The sequence below is a fragment of the Perca flavescens genome, chromosome 5, assembly GCF_004354835.1.
Source record: "Perca flavescens isolate YP-PL-M2 chromosome 5, PFLA_1.0, whole genome shotgun sequence".
Lineage (NCBI taxonomy): Eukaryota > Metazoa > Chordata > Actinopteri > Perciformes > Percidae > Perca > Perca flavescens.
Window position 1 is genome coordinate 32,500,313 of NC_041335.1, and position 14,020 is coordinate 32,514,332.

The following is a 14,020-nucleotide window of genomic DNA, read 5'->3' on the forward strand; positions in this document are numbered from 1 at the left end:
CATATGATGTGATTTTCTGGAATTTTCTTTGGGATTCTGTCTTTCACTGTTAGAATGTACATATGATTACAATTGTAGATTTTTGCATTCTTTGTAAGTGGGCAAACCTGCAAAATCAGCAAGGGGTCAAATACTTATTTCCCCCACTGTATATATATATTTATAGCGCTCTGTTAAAACCGAGCTTGCTGTCAGTGAGTATTCCCTGGTGTATGTGTAAAGGTTTCAATCAGTCAATACATTTGACAAAGGTGGCGGAGGATGACAGGCTCTTGTAAGGTGAAGATTTCAGTGAATAGCCTCAATATTTAGACCACCAAAGAGTTTTCGGAACATTTGGTTCCCCCTCTCCTCACTGGCTGTCAGTGGCCATTGTTAGCGTGGGGAAATCACTGGCTTGTGCTAGGGTTGTAATGAACACATGCCTATTGTTGGCTTTGTTTAGGTGTTGACTATTTCGGGGGGATGAGGGGGGCAGGTTTTCTCATTCCACTGGGAGTTTCCCTGCTGATCTACATTTAGAGCTTGGCTCCGAGGGGTTTTCTAAGGGTCATATGGGACCATTGCTATGGAGGCAGGTGTGTTTTCTGTTGATGATCGCCCATAAATTTGGCAGACGCCTCTGAACAGCCTTCAAGGGCAATGTTTTGCCTTGAGGGGGTTTTGGCTCGGAATGAGAGTTTACTTTTGTTCCTGTGTGTTTCTTTTAGTCTTTTCCTGTGCCAGGGGGCTGTGTTTAGAAAGACTGTATACCATCAGATATAAAGATGGGAGGTTTGGTATGTGGGATAATTTTTTATTTATTTCCAGATGTTGACTCATGATTGTGTTTCTGAGATGAAGAGCAGGTCAGCCAACAGTTCAGCCTGTTATTAAGACTGAGGGTGAGGCTGGGAGTTTGTTATGTGGTAGACGTCCGTATCTCACTCTCTGGATAAATTCCTTTTTGGTCCAACATCGCTAGCTTGTGGAGATTTGTTTATAGCTAATTGATACTGCTAGTTCACCTGAGCTAGCTTACACTACAGCTCAGCCAAAGAGAAACGCCATCAATGTCTACATCTCGCGCTGTCACGAGCACAGACCTCTCGTCCATTAATACACTTCCTTCTGCACGCTGATACGATTGGCTGGTGTTGTTTTTTATTTTTAGAAAATATATCCTACATAAAACTACTCACAACCAGGTCTGTTGATTATCTCGAGTAACTGGGTTATGATTTTTGGAAAAAGACATTGGTGTTGAATTTTTTCCAATGTATTTTTTTGGCAGTTTCAAGTCAAGTGTTATCTAGTTCCATTATATGGGAGAGAAGGCAGACATCTCTACGGCCGATATCTCCAACACTCCCAAAACAATCTAGATTGATAGATAGCACTACAGGTAAGAGGAAAAATATGTATTTTTGATCTTGGGGAGAACTGTCCTTTGGAGGCAAATGAATCAGCTGATTGTTATTCAAGGCAAGGTCAGATACATTACACGGCTTTAAATGTAGAATCAAGTCATGTTATGTCTTGGAACTATGTGTTGTACATAAAAGTGTAAAGAAAGTGAGATTTCTGCAGCGGTTTTAAACCATTGACATGTATGTGTGGTAATGCAGAAATCATGTTTGTCCTTTCTCCACTGTTGGCTCATGTGATGTGGATTTTCCTCTTTCTGGAAACCTTTTCCCCTTTCTCTCACTCTCTCTCTCTCTCTTTCTCACTCTCATCACTCTTTGCTGACACTTTTATTCGCCTCACATTCCTCCAGCCCACGTGTACATTCATGGTCATTCACGTTCAGGATGGTGTAGGTGAGCGTAGATCTGATAAGTGTTGGAGCGAGCGTGTGGAGGAGGCCGACTCTGGATGCCAGACATTTCTGTGGATCCTGCTCTAGTTTTCTGATTGTATTCCAAAACTGACACGAGGAGCCAAAAAACACTTTACAGAATATTCATTTAAGAGTTCAGTCAGATAAGTTAAGATAAGATAAGTAAGAGTTTTACATTGCATTTAACATTACTTTTCAGTCCATGTGCTTATGTTTCTGACATTTAGCAGATACTCATGAAGGTAGACATTTTGCTGCAATCACACCATTTCATGTATGTTTATTTTTTTAAATGAAAAAACGTCCTTATACATTATAAAGTGCATGTAACTTTATGTTCTGTGTTTAGATGATAACAATGCACTTTTGGGTAGTTAATTCCTCAGTTGTCATGTGTTTAATTTGCCCTGATGTTAAAACCACCACCCATCTGGATAAAACAAACTGTAAATACTTTCCGACCCAGTTTCACTCTGTTGAACATGTGGTGACTATATTTAGACCAGTAAATAAAATAAAACAAACCTTCCCTCTGGTATAATGGCTGTGATGCCGTTTCTTTAGTTGCATTGTTCATTACAAAGAGAGGGTAAACAGGTTTCTAAAAATAAAAGTCATCAGTGCCTTTCTGTTTTTAGTGCATCATGTTCAAAATGCAATGTTCTGCATCACTCATAGTCCTGCGTCACCCAATGGTCCCTAAGTTAATGCTGAACATCTGCGCTTTTATGGCTTTATGACTATGATTAAAATCAGCTTCATAGATCTGCTAATGGGAGCTTTGAACTAAGCAATCAATAGCACATTGAAGGTCATGCACACATTGAAAGTTACAGTAGAAGCCATAGGCTGGATATCAGAGGGGGGATAACGAGGGGCATACTGCAAAAAAATAGGTAAACAAAAGCACAGAAGAAGGGAATGGGGGAAAGAGAGAAGTCTTTAACAATTTCATCTGGTCAGATGCCAGGCCTCAAAAAAGAGCTGAGTTGAACTGAGGATTTTCTTCATGCAAATAATCTTTTTAAGTTCCAGGAATGACAAGAGATCAGAGATAGGATTTCCATGAATGTGGAGTCTGTGATTTCCAATAAAGCAGCATTCCCCTGCGAGCAATTAACGTTTAATTGGGTTTTTTCCTTTTTTTTTAAACCATCTTTTGTCTGGAATTCCCCCCCAAATATCCTATTTGTTGAACCAGGGGTGCTGAGGAGGCTGCCTACAGTATCTTTAGAAGCCACTTCCTGTGTGTTTGGCTTTGTAACCAGGATGGTGCCGATCTGGTTGACTAAGCAGCTCTGAGTCCGGCTGAAGGAATGTGAGACAAACTTAAATTTAAAAAAGGAGATGATTCAGAGAGAATTCGCTCTTATTTACTTAGAGTTTCTTATCGACGTTGTCGTAAAATGTAACACCACTGGGATGCAGTTTAACATGGTGTGGCTTGTTAAGCTGTCTGTTGAAAGACAGAGTGAATACCATAATAGAATAGCAAAGCTTCTTCTACATTTTTTAGCACCTTTTAGTTATTTGAGCAAAGTGCCCAGAGAGGTTACATCTTATTCTTCTGCATCAGCTTTAATTCTAATCAAGGGGTTGGTCCAAACAAACATTTAGAAAGACTCTGTGAGAGAAGAGTCCTTCATCACCAGCTGCAAGTGCAAATTACGTTTTTCAGATTTAAGACCATCCTGCCAACGTCAAAGGCTTAAAGCTTTAGTGTGGAACTTTGTTATATTAATGAAGTGATTTGGGATATTTTTATTAATAGATATTTAAAGCCTCTGCTAATCTCAGTATAAAGTATTGATTGCTCAGTGTGTTGTTCGAGCAGTAAGGAGATTTTGTTTATCATGACAACAGGATGAATGGGAGCATTATGGTGGGAATTGACTCGCCGGATGGAGTGCAGCGCTGCCCTTGAGCGCTACATTATTTTCCGGGCTTGAAGTGATAGCAGCGCAGCCTCTGTGGTTTGGCTGATAAGCACCTCTCGAGCCGTAAAGGCCCTCAGCTGCAGCTGTGCCTCAGCCTTTACACTCTGTAGGATTTACAACAGTCCAGGGGTTTTTCTCCGCTCTCCCCGTTTATCTGTCACACACACCCTCCCTCTGTTACACACTCTGTAGGTAGGTTAGTGAAGTTCAAGTTCTATGTGTAAGCATTGTCCTGATCAGAGTGGAGAAGCTTTGGGTGTTTTTGATGGTTAGATATCCCAGTTAGAGCCAGTTTCTATGCCTTTTTATTTCTTTTTTTTCGTGTCTTTAAGAACACATTAAATCGTTGATTATCTAGCACGTGGAACAGCATCAGCCTGCTTCTATTCGTAATCCTGTGTGGATTGTTTTTTTCTTCCTGTAGTTTGTTGATCTTATTCTCTTGTTGGAGTGTCCTATTTAAATGTCCAAAACGATGAAACTTAAATACAAGGACAGTACTAGTGCTTGAAGATGCTGTATCACTTTTTCCAAATTCACAGCCATCCTCATTTTGAGCTTGTCTCCATGGTAACACAGACACAACAGAGGGACTTGGCGTGGACCGAGATGTTACCAAATAGATCCCTGACCAAAAAAAGAAAGTAGGCAGCGAAGCACAGGGAGTCACACAGAGCCTTGGAAATGGACTGATGACTAATGCTCCCAGGATGCACTACAAAGGGCTGTGACACACCAGATTACATGCCATTCCTCCACCGAGGCCTCTAATGATTCACACCACTGCGGCTCTGCTATTTGGGGCTTGATGTGTTCTGAGCCTCAGCGCTCCGACTGTCAAGCTTTATCTTCCAACTGTTACACAAACTGCTGATTGGAAGCACATGCTGTTGTGTGATAAATTGTTCTCTGTGTCACACAAATGAGTTATATACGACTTAAAAGTTGTGTGATTAAGTTGTATGAAAGGATTTTGTCATTCTGGAGCGATATTACATATAAAGCAATAAAACTGATGTGCTTGGTTTATAAAAGGTCATAAATTGTGAAAAACCTGTGAAACGTGTTCATTTAGCAAACTGAAAAAAAACAATGCAGCACAATTTCCTTACGCCTAAAGTGATATCTTTAAACAGCTTGTTTTGTCGGACCAGCTGTCCAAAACCAAAACAGATTCAGTTTACTTTTGGAAGACAACAAAAAAAATGCAGCAAATCCTCACAACTGAGTAACCAAAGTTTGGCATTTAGCTTAGAAAATGACTTCAACCCTTAATTCTTCATCAAAATATTTGAGGCTGGATAATTAATCAGCTAATCAATCAATGATTAAAAATGAGTTATTGTCCAGCCCGTTTACAGACTTAATGTTATTTTACACTTGAAAACTTCATTAATATCCAGAAACAACCCTTAGTGCTTACACAGATGCAGCTGTTGTTGAAGTCCACCTTTTCGTTGCAGATGGCTGCAATTAACAATATTTCTAAATATTTTCATTATTGATAAACCTGCCACTTATCTTCTCGATTTATCGTTTGATCTATAAAATGTCAGAAATATATTCAGTTTACAATGATATAAAACATCCTCACTTTGGAGGAGTTGTTATTTTGTTATTTAAAGAAAATCACTTAATTGATTAGATTAGAATGGATCTTTATTGTCGTTTAACAGTTTAGCAGCTCTTAATATGACAGTTAAATCACAGACAAACGGAAATATAAAATGTAATTAGTAAAATAGAAAATAACAACTAAATAAACTATTTAAATAATAAAATATAACAATCAAGACAAATAAACATGATGAGGTGGCACTATATACTATATACATAATGTTATTGATTGTTATTAATGTTATTGATTATCACAATGGTTGCAAAATGATGTTCTGTTAATCAGCTAATTGATTAATCGACTAATTGTTGCAGCTCCCCTTCAAAGCTCTGTCTTAAAGTAAAGGATCAGGAACGATCTGGTTTCACCCCTAAGCTGCCAGAAGTCACTCAGCTTTTTGTAACCCATTGATTAGTTTCTGTTGTGTAACTTTCAGCAGCGCTAATGCAGGTCACATGCATGATGCATTGTTGACAGCCGTGATGATGAATGAAGCCATCTCTGTCAACATCTGTGTTTTTTTTCATATTCAGGAGAATACAACAACAAAATGCAGTGATGGTGACATGCAAACAGCCTACAGAGCTCTCATTCACGCAACAAGCGGCTTGTGTTAATTCCCTGTTTGGGAATATACAGGCTGCAGCTTGTATTGTAGTGCCAGTCATCCAGTAAGCTCTGTTTAGTAACAAGCTATTGTTTGTTCGTGCACGGCCACGCACATGATTCACTAAGTATGACTCAGAGAGGGAGACAGACCAAAAAGAAGAGCGCCGGGTCACACAGATGCTCATAATTAAAGGCTTTCGTCACGAAATAAGATGTTCGACATTTTTAACTCGACGTTCGGCACGGTCTTTAACTCCCTCTAATCTGCTCAAAGCAGATATTTGAATAGCTTGTTGAAACACCAAAAATCCACCATAACTTGTAGCACATAATTTAAGAACATAACTCAAAGAAAAGCCAATACCTTGAGGTCGTTATATATATATTTTGGAGTAAAATGTCTTACTTTCCGTCTTCTTCTGTCTTGCAGAGCTCGACGCAGGAGATTGGCGAGGAGGCCGAGGACGACGCCATCTTCACCATCACGCTAAGGAAGGTGCAGCTTCACCAGTCGGCCAGTAAGGGGCAGCGATGGCTGGGCGTGGAGACGGACTCGGCCCTGAGCCTTTACGAGACCTGCAAGGTGCGGACCATTAAGGCCGGCACGCTGGAGAGGCTGGTGGAGTACATGGTGTCGGCGTTCAGGGGCAAAGACTCCACCTACGTCACCATCTTCCTCTGCACCTACCGCTCCTTCGCCAGCACCAAGCAGGTCCTGGATCTCCTGCTCCACAGGTACAGTGATGGCAGATGACACACCTGTCTGTGTTTCTCTGCCCCTGGGGACATGTATTTCTTGAGTTTTTGTACATGTGACAAAACAAAAACAGTACAACAAGGCACATAACATAAAACGGAAAGGAGACCAAGGTTCAAATGTAGTAGCTGTAGTAGCCACAGTCATGAATCTGTACATCCATAGGTGTTATGCTTACACGAAATACATACAGCAGTTGTTTATCTCAACACTGTGTAGTACAGATGACACACTACAGGCATTAGGAGTATCTTATTTGGACTTATTTATTTTATCACTCTAACCATCCACATCCATATTGTTATTCTCAAGGAAATTGAAGAAAATGCTTTTCCAAAACTTTTCAAGCCTATTTTTTTGTTGTGTAACTTATCTTTTCTAAAGCTAAGTAAAAAGTCATTCCTCTCAACCACTGCAGATCTAACTTTGTAGGGGACCTTTCTTGAGTTTTACCTCTTCAGCCCTCTTCTTTCAAAAGGACACAATCCGAGAAAAGAAAATCTTCTTCCTGTTTATTGTGTAGGGGTCACAAGGCAAAAAAAAGGTTGGGTACTATTGCCGAAAATGAACAGAAAATGCTAGATAAAATGTAAAAAAAAAAATATTTTATTTTTTTATTTAACCTTTATTTAACCAGGTTAGTCTCAATGAGATACAAAATCTCTTTTTCAAGAGAGACCTGGCCAAGATAGCAGAACAAGTATGTTACATAAAACAACAATTTGCAATCACAAAACAAACACAAAAGAGGCAAAGACATCTCAAGTGCATTTTAATTAAATAAAAGTACCATTAGTTAAAACATTTACACGTGTGGATGGATAACATAACATCGTAACATCATCCCCAACAATAAATATTTTAAACTGTTATTTAATATTCCACCGTGCTTTATATTCTGTTAGATGTTTAAATGTTTTTGTTAACTTTGATATAAAATCTAATACATTTTTATCAGAATTTAAATGTTGCGTCTTCATCAACTTGATTGAACAACTTGTTTGTGTTTTTAGGTATGCCAAGCTCCAAAACGTCCCCGCAGCCACAGCACACAGAGTCTCCCAGGACGACAGCACCGAGCTGAGAAAGTGAGTCTGCTGCCGAGCTGCCAACATTCATCACTGAGTTCATTCACAGCACCGAGCCTCGTCCCACAAGGGATATCCGCAGAGTTTGAAGCTCTGGCTGATAATTTTTCTTTGAGAGACACCGGTCAGAATGTTTCTGTGGCCGTTTGATAAAACACAGTTCATGAACAGATAAATATACAGTAAATCACAAATACTTAAGCTTTTACAGCCCTTCGGAGCTTCAGTTTTACTAAAACCACCAAAAGACCATTAGCATTATTAGCATCCCTTTTTGAAACCACAGGACTTATGTCTTGCTGTCATTTGAGCAGTATTAGCATATCTCTCTGAAGCCAAGGGTTATATGGAGCTGTTGTCTTTATAACGTTGTTCACAAACGACACAACTAGTTTTAAACTCAACATTTCACATTTCTCTGTCAGTGTTTTGAAAAATTATGCTTTTTTTATGAGACAAAGTGCAAAAAAACCTCTCGTTAGCTTAATGCTAAAGTATGAATAGATTTTTGACAGTGATGGAAGAGGTACTTTAGTAAAAGTAACAATAATGCACTGTTGCGGTTGCAAGTAAAAGCCCTGCATTCAAAACTTTACTGAAGTAAAAGTACAGAAGTATTAACATAAAAAAATAAAAGTACTCATTATGCAGAATGGCCTATTTCAGAATAATATATAACACATTATTGGATTAGAATTTTTGATGCACTTTAGTGTTGCCGCTGGTAAAGGTAGAGCTCATATTAATTACTTAATCTTAATGTCATCATAAGATTGATTTATATTTTGCATTATCTGAATCTGCAAAGAAACTAAAGTTGCCAAATAAATGTAGTGGAGTAGAAGTATAAAGTAGAATTAAAATGGAAATATTCTAAAGTACAAGTATCTCAAAATATTACTTAAGTACAGTACTTGTAATGTTTCATTCATCACTGATTTTTGAAAACGGCTTATGTTAGAATATCTCGTTATTAATTTAATATGTATTAATGAAAACAAAATTGTTGCTTGTTAGCAGGGCACTTAAAACTTTTAGTATTTGACTGTAAATACTAATAATAACTCAGAAATGGCTTGTTGGCATTGCTGACGCCTTTTTATTTTCTTTATTGTACAGTATACTTTCATGTTATTATTAATGTGTTGCAGCACTGTTTCGTCCATCCTGGGCGCGTGGCTGGACCAGTACTCTGAGGACTTCTGGAGCCCTCCGAACTACGACTGTCTGCACCAGCTCATGTCCTACCTCCACCGCCACTTCCCCGGCTCGGACCTGGAGCGCCGCGCCCGCAACCTGCTGGCCCACTTTCACCGCCGACAGCAGTGTGAGCCTGATCCTGATGGTATGAAGGCAGGACAGGAGAGGGACAACAACAGGGCAGGGACTCCAGAAAAAGGGGGTCAGAGAAAAATGCTAGATTTGTTTTGTCTTTTTCGCAAGTGCAAACAACTTGTCCCCATGTACAGCTGCGCATTTCATGTAGCCGTCGATACAATGTCCGTTCACATGTTGTAATACTTCTTCGTTGTATAGAACAGTCTGGTCGTACGAGTGATAAGGACTCGTTGGCAGTCGCTGTCAGCACACATGAGATTGAGCACTGAGATTTCCAAATCCAAACAAACATGAATGCCAAAGAAAGGATGAGAAACAGAAGAACTTTGTTGATGTTGAGCTCAGGTTGAGGCAGTGTTGTGAAAAATATATATATTTTTGTATCTCTTCAGGGGAACACATCGGCTGCCCTTTTGCTACGCAGGAAGAGAGTGGCTTTGAGGACGAGCTTCCTGCTTTCAGTTTCCTGTCGTTTGACCCCATCATGGTGGCAGAGCAGTTCACGCTCATGGACGCGGTGAGGATGTTTCCCTTTCCCTTATCAACAGATTTAGTCTCTTTCAACCTCTGTTCACTTCCACAGTCATTCATGAGTTCCCCATACAGTCTGGGATTCAAATCAGTAAAAGGTTTTTAGGTTCTGCAACTAGTTTAGTAGTAATTATTTTTATTTTTGATTAATCTGCCAGTTATAGCTTTGAATAATCAGTAAATCGATTTAGTCCATAAAACGTCAGAAAATAGCTAAGAAACGCCCATAATTTCAACTTCAGATGTCTTTTTTTTTTTTTGACTAACTAGTCTTAAACACATATTCTGGGCGTTTAAAGGAGCTATAGTGTTCATCGATATCCGGTCATCTATTCTTTTAGAGTCAAGTGCCAAGCAGCTTTTTAAACAACCCAATTCTTGTTCCTTGAATTCACCACAAAGGAGTGTATATCCATAAAATTGCGGGGAGACAGAGTGAAATAAAATTGTTCAGAATCGATGCAACAGAGACAAATACACAGTATCTTCCCTTTCAGTATGAGTCAAGCTGCCAAAAACCCTGGATGATTCTTCATCTCCCATAAATCAATCATTAGCATCTTTTTGTGATCCCCCCTTTGTCCACATCTTTTAAAATCCTCTCCAGTGCCCCCAACTCTTCTCCATAGCCACAGAAAACATTATAAATCTTCATCTCAAACAACTGTTTTTACATTCTTATTAATACTTCTTATCAAAGTAAACTGGCATTTCTGTGTGTAATTACCCTTTAAAAAAAAAAAAAAAACTGCTTGAAACCACAATGCAAAATTACGAGGAATGGAATGGTTATATGACTTTTTTCGGGTTGAATGGTGGTCGTCTCGGTCCCCCCTAGTGACTGTGAGCGGAAAAACCACCCTTGCAACTTTCGGCTGGCGAGCCATCCAGCTTCAGCGTCAGGAAGTATAGCGCGATATATCAGGTCTCGCGATGTAACGCATTGCTACACGGCGCTGCACACATACACGCCGCTACACGCCCCCGTCCAGGAACCGGCTAGCACAAGAACAAGGTAGCGATGGAGTCTCTCACACTATCGTCATGGCTGAGAAGGCAAAAAAGAAGCAGAAAGCTAGGAAAGCATTGTCGGAGGAACAGAGAAAGAGGAAACTGCAGAATGACCGAGCGAGGAGTCAGACACAAGTAAACATAGGAGCTGCCAAATATCTATTCCGAAGCTGTAGGGGGAGCTCTATAGAGAAACCTGCCAGCAAAAAGAAAAGAAAACAGCAAAGAAATGGCCAAAACTGCATAGCGCCCCTTTTAAAGTATCATATTTAAACCCTGTATTCATATCTTTCTGTCCAGGATCTGTTTAAGAAGGTGGTGCCGTACCACTGCCTGGGGGGGATCTGGTCTCAGCGGGACAAGAAGGGGAAGGAGCACCTGGCTCCCACCATCAGAGCCACTGTGGCCCAGTTCAACTCCGTCACTAACTGTGTCATCACCACCTGCCTGAGCAACCCTGCGCTGAAGCCCAACCAGAGAGCCAGGCTGCTGGAGAGGTGGATAGACGTGGCCCGGGTGAGTTTAAATGAAAGAAATGATTGTAAAGGAATGTTTTAGATGAGGGGGCCTTTTCAAGGCTAAGGACCCCTGAGCTGAAAGAGAGACGGAGCAGGGACCCCCTACTAACATTGAATAAAATTGAGTTGCAAATCAAACTGGGCCTACAATAACATGTAGGGCGGCCTAAAGCCTTTACACATACCTTTTTGTGGTGCATACAATACTAAGGTATTCAAATATATACAATCCAATATACATATTCATATATTTATACATCATGTTTTAATGTTATATATAACATACATGTAGCACACTGAATCCGTAAGTTTAATTGTCTTTTAATGTCTCAATAAAATAAAATCACAAATAGGCAGATTTCTCTTTGCTATTAATATGTTGGGCACACATCATGTTGTTTATGTATATTTTAGGATATATTTTACCTTTTGGAATTTTTTTATTTTATTTAAACAATAACTAACCCCTGCAGTAACTCTAAGGGTCCCGGACCCCCTGTTGAAGATCCCTGTTTTAGATCTTTTAAGTTCTCTGGTAGCTATGCAGACAGAAAAAACTGGAAAAAACTACTTAAAACATTTCAAGTTAAAGCACAATTTGTCAAATGGGTTTCTAATTGGATGATTGTTTGCGTTGTGTTCAGGAGTGTCGGATCCTGAAGAACTTCTCCTCGTTGCGAGCCATCCTCTCCGCCCTGCAGTGCAACGCCATCCACCGCCTGAAGAGGACCTGGGAGGAAGTGTCAAGGTTGATTTTCTCGTCTTTGGTTAACAGCAGTTGCATATATGCACAAATCCAATTTTGTTTAAGGCACTGACCTCTGCGTCTGTTCACAGGGAGAGTTTCCGCACCTTCCGCGAGCTGTCCGAGATCTTCTCAGACGACAACAACTACTCCCTCAGCCGAGAGCTGCTGGTGAAGGTGGGTCGCAGCTTCTCAACCGCACACACACAGAAACAAGCAGCACATATGTCCACTTTAATAGTGACTTTAAATATAAAAGAATATATCAAACATATGTTGAAGCTCGTCAAAACAGCATAATGTGATTTTTTTTTTTTTCTATTGAAAATGCATGTAATAAAAAACTGTTTCACTTACATACTACTTTTTAGATTTTAAAACCATCTCTGCTGGACTACAGTTAAGAGATCTATCTCACTAAAATGAACGTTGTTCTACTTTTTGGTCATCATATTCACACTACGCATTATTTTCTTTTAAAGCATTGATACTGATCCCCACATGACATGTATTGTTATGTATTGATATTGAAGTATGTGTTTTAAAATATCACAATTGGAGCTGAAGCGATTCATTTTTGGGCAAAAATTCAAAGGATTTGCCGATTTGCTGATCACATCTCTTCTCAGATGTGGTGGTCTCTTTGGTCATACTACACTGAATATCTTTAAGGTTTTAGACCGTTGAATAGAAAAATAAAGCAATATGAAAACAAGATCTTGCCTTGTGGGAAACTGGGGGGCATTTTCACATTTTTATCACATTTATAAGCCATAGGATTACTCGATTAATTGAAACAAAATAATCTGCATTTTTATCCATAATGAAAATAATCAAATAATTTGTGTTTGTCAGTATCACCCAGTGCTAATTCCCAACAGTTTCTCATTTGAATTTCCAGAAAACGTATTATACAGGATCAGTATTGAACGATAAAATTACATAGATCGTGATAGTAGATAGCTTGTTTGTCTGATCTTCTTAGCCAGAGTGACTTAAAATCTGTACAACAGAAGACTCACAGATATAGTTTCACTAATATTGCAAGAAACCTGCAGTAACGAGTTCAATGATCTGATTAAACTGAACAGCCTTACAGTAGAAATAACGTAATACGAATGATGATTGCATGATGAGATAGAGGAGCTGCAGACAATAAATTAACAACACATAGCCAGGGGGAAGTAAAAAGTGTTTGTCTCTAATCAGACACACTGTACCAATCAATGAATCAATCTGTGTGAGTTATATAAGGTGTTTGCTTGGCATTTGAACAGAGAGCAGCAGGATGCATGGCTTGGTGACCCGTCCCATCGGTGGACTTCCTCACGTCTGTTTCATAACAGCTGCAGAGGAACATCAGAGACAGAAACATCCTGCAAGGGAGGAACACATTGTATCGTGTTCATTTGGATCACAGTATCCATACATATTACTCATCATGTCCTCAGTGGGCTCCGTGCAGCTGACAGATTGCTGTCATCATTAATCTGATTTATGGAGCTTAATTGAGAGAGGCGTTGGCACCTTCTCGTAGTGACGCATGCGATACAAGGACAGCAGGAGCTGAGAAACGGGACAGAAAATGAAGCCGCAAATTCTACATGTTCCATACCCTGCTGTAGTCATAATAAGTACAACTTTAACACCAACAAAACATCACAAAAGATTAGCGTGATAAACATTTTCAGGTAGGCTTAATTACCACAATTTACGTTAAAATTCTAACTTCTTATTTGAGTCATAACTCAGTCAAATCTGAACACAAAGACCTGATATGTATATTTTTAGGTTCAGAGTGACTTACAGCTTTCAGAGATATAATTATTACATTGTCCGTCGTAATTAAACGTTCACAAACGTCGGCTTAGAAAGCATGGAAAAAAGAGGCTAACTGCAGACCTTGCCTGAGAATCATCACGTTTTTAAGTTTTCTTCAGTATCAAAGTAATCCAGTGATAGTTGTGTGTAAATCCTTGGGAACACTGCAAACAGGAGCTGCTAATAGCTAACTCTTCTTACGTTTAATGATGCAGATTTCCCAAA

At 39.5% G+C, this 14,020-nt stretch overlaps 1 protein-coding gene across 5 annotated transcripts in view; it reads left to right on the forward strand.

Moving 5' to 3' along the window:
* Positions 1 to 14,020, forward strand: part of ralgds (ral guanine nucleotide dissociation stimulator) — a 72,798-nt gene that overhangs the window by 40,059 nt on the left and 18,719 nt on the right. For 4 of the 5 annotated variants that reach the window (XM_028577527.1, XM_028577526.1, XM_028577523.1 and 1 more), the window contains exons 2-8: positions 6,417 to 6,721; positions 7,757 to 7,831; positions 8,983 to 9,233; positions 9,562 to 9,686; positions 11,012 to 11,227; positions 11,874 to 11,977; positions 12,067 to 12,151. In XM_028577527.1, the coding sequence (XP_028433328.1) occupies positions 6,417 to 6,721; positions 7,757 to 7,831; positions 8,983 to 9,233; positions 9,562 to 9,686; positions 11,012 to 11,227; positions 11,874 to 11,977; positions 12,067 to 12,151 (1,161 nt within the window). The remainder of the gene's footprint in view (positions 1 to 6,416; positions 6,722 to 7,756; positions 7,832 to 8,982; positions 9,234 to 9,561; positions 9,687 to 11,011; positions 11,228 to 11,873; positions 11,978 to 12,066; positions 12,152 to 14,020) is intronic. The other variant, XM_028577525.1, reaches the window with a different exon arrangement.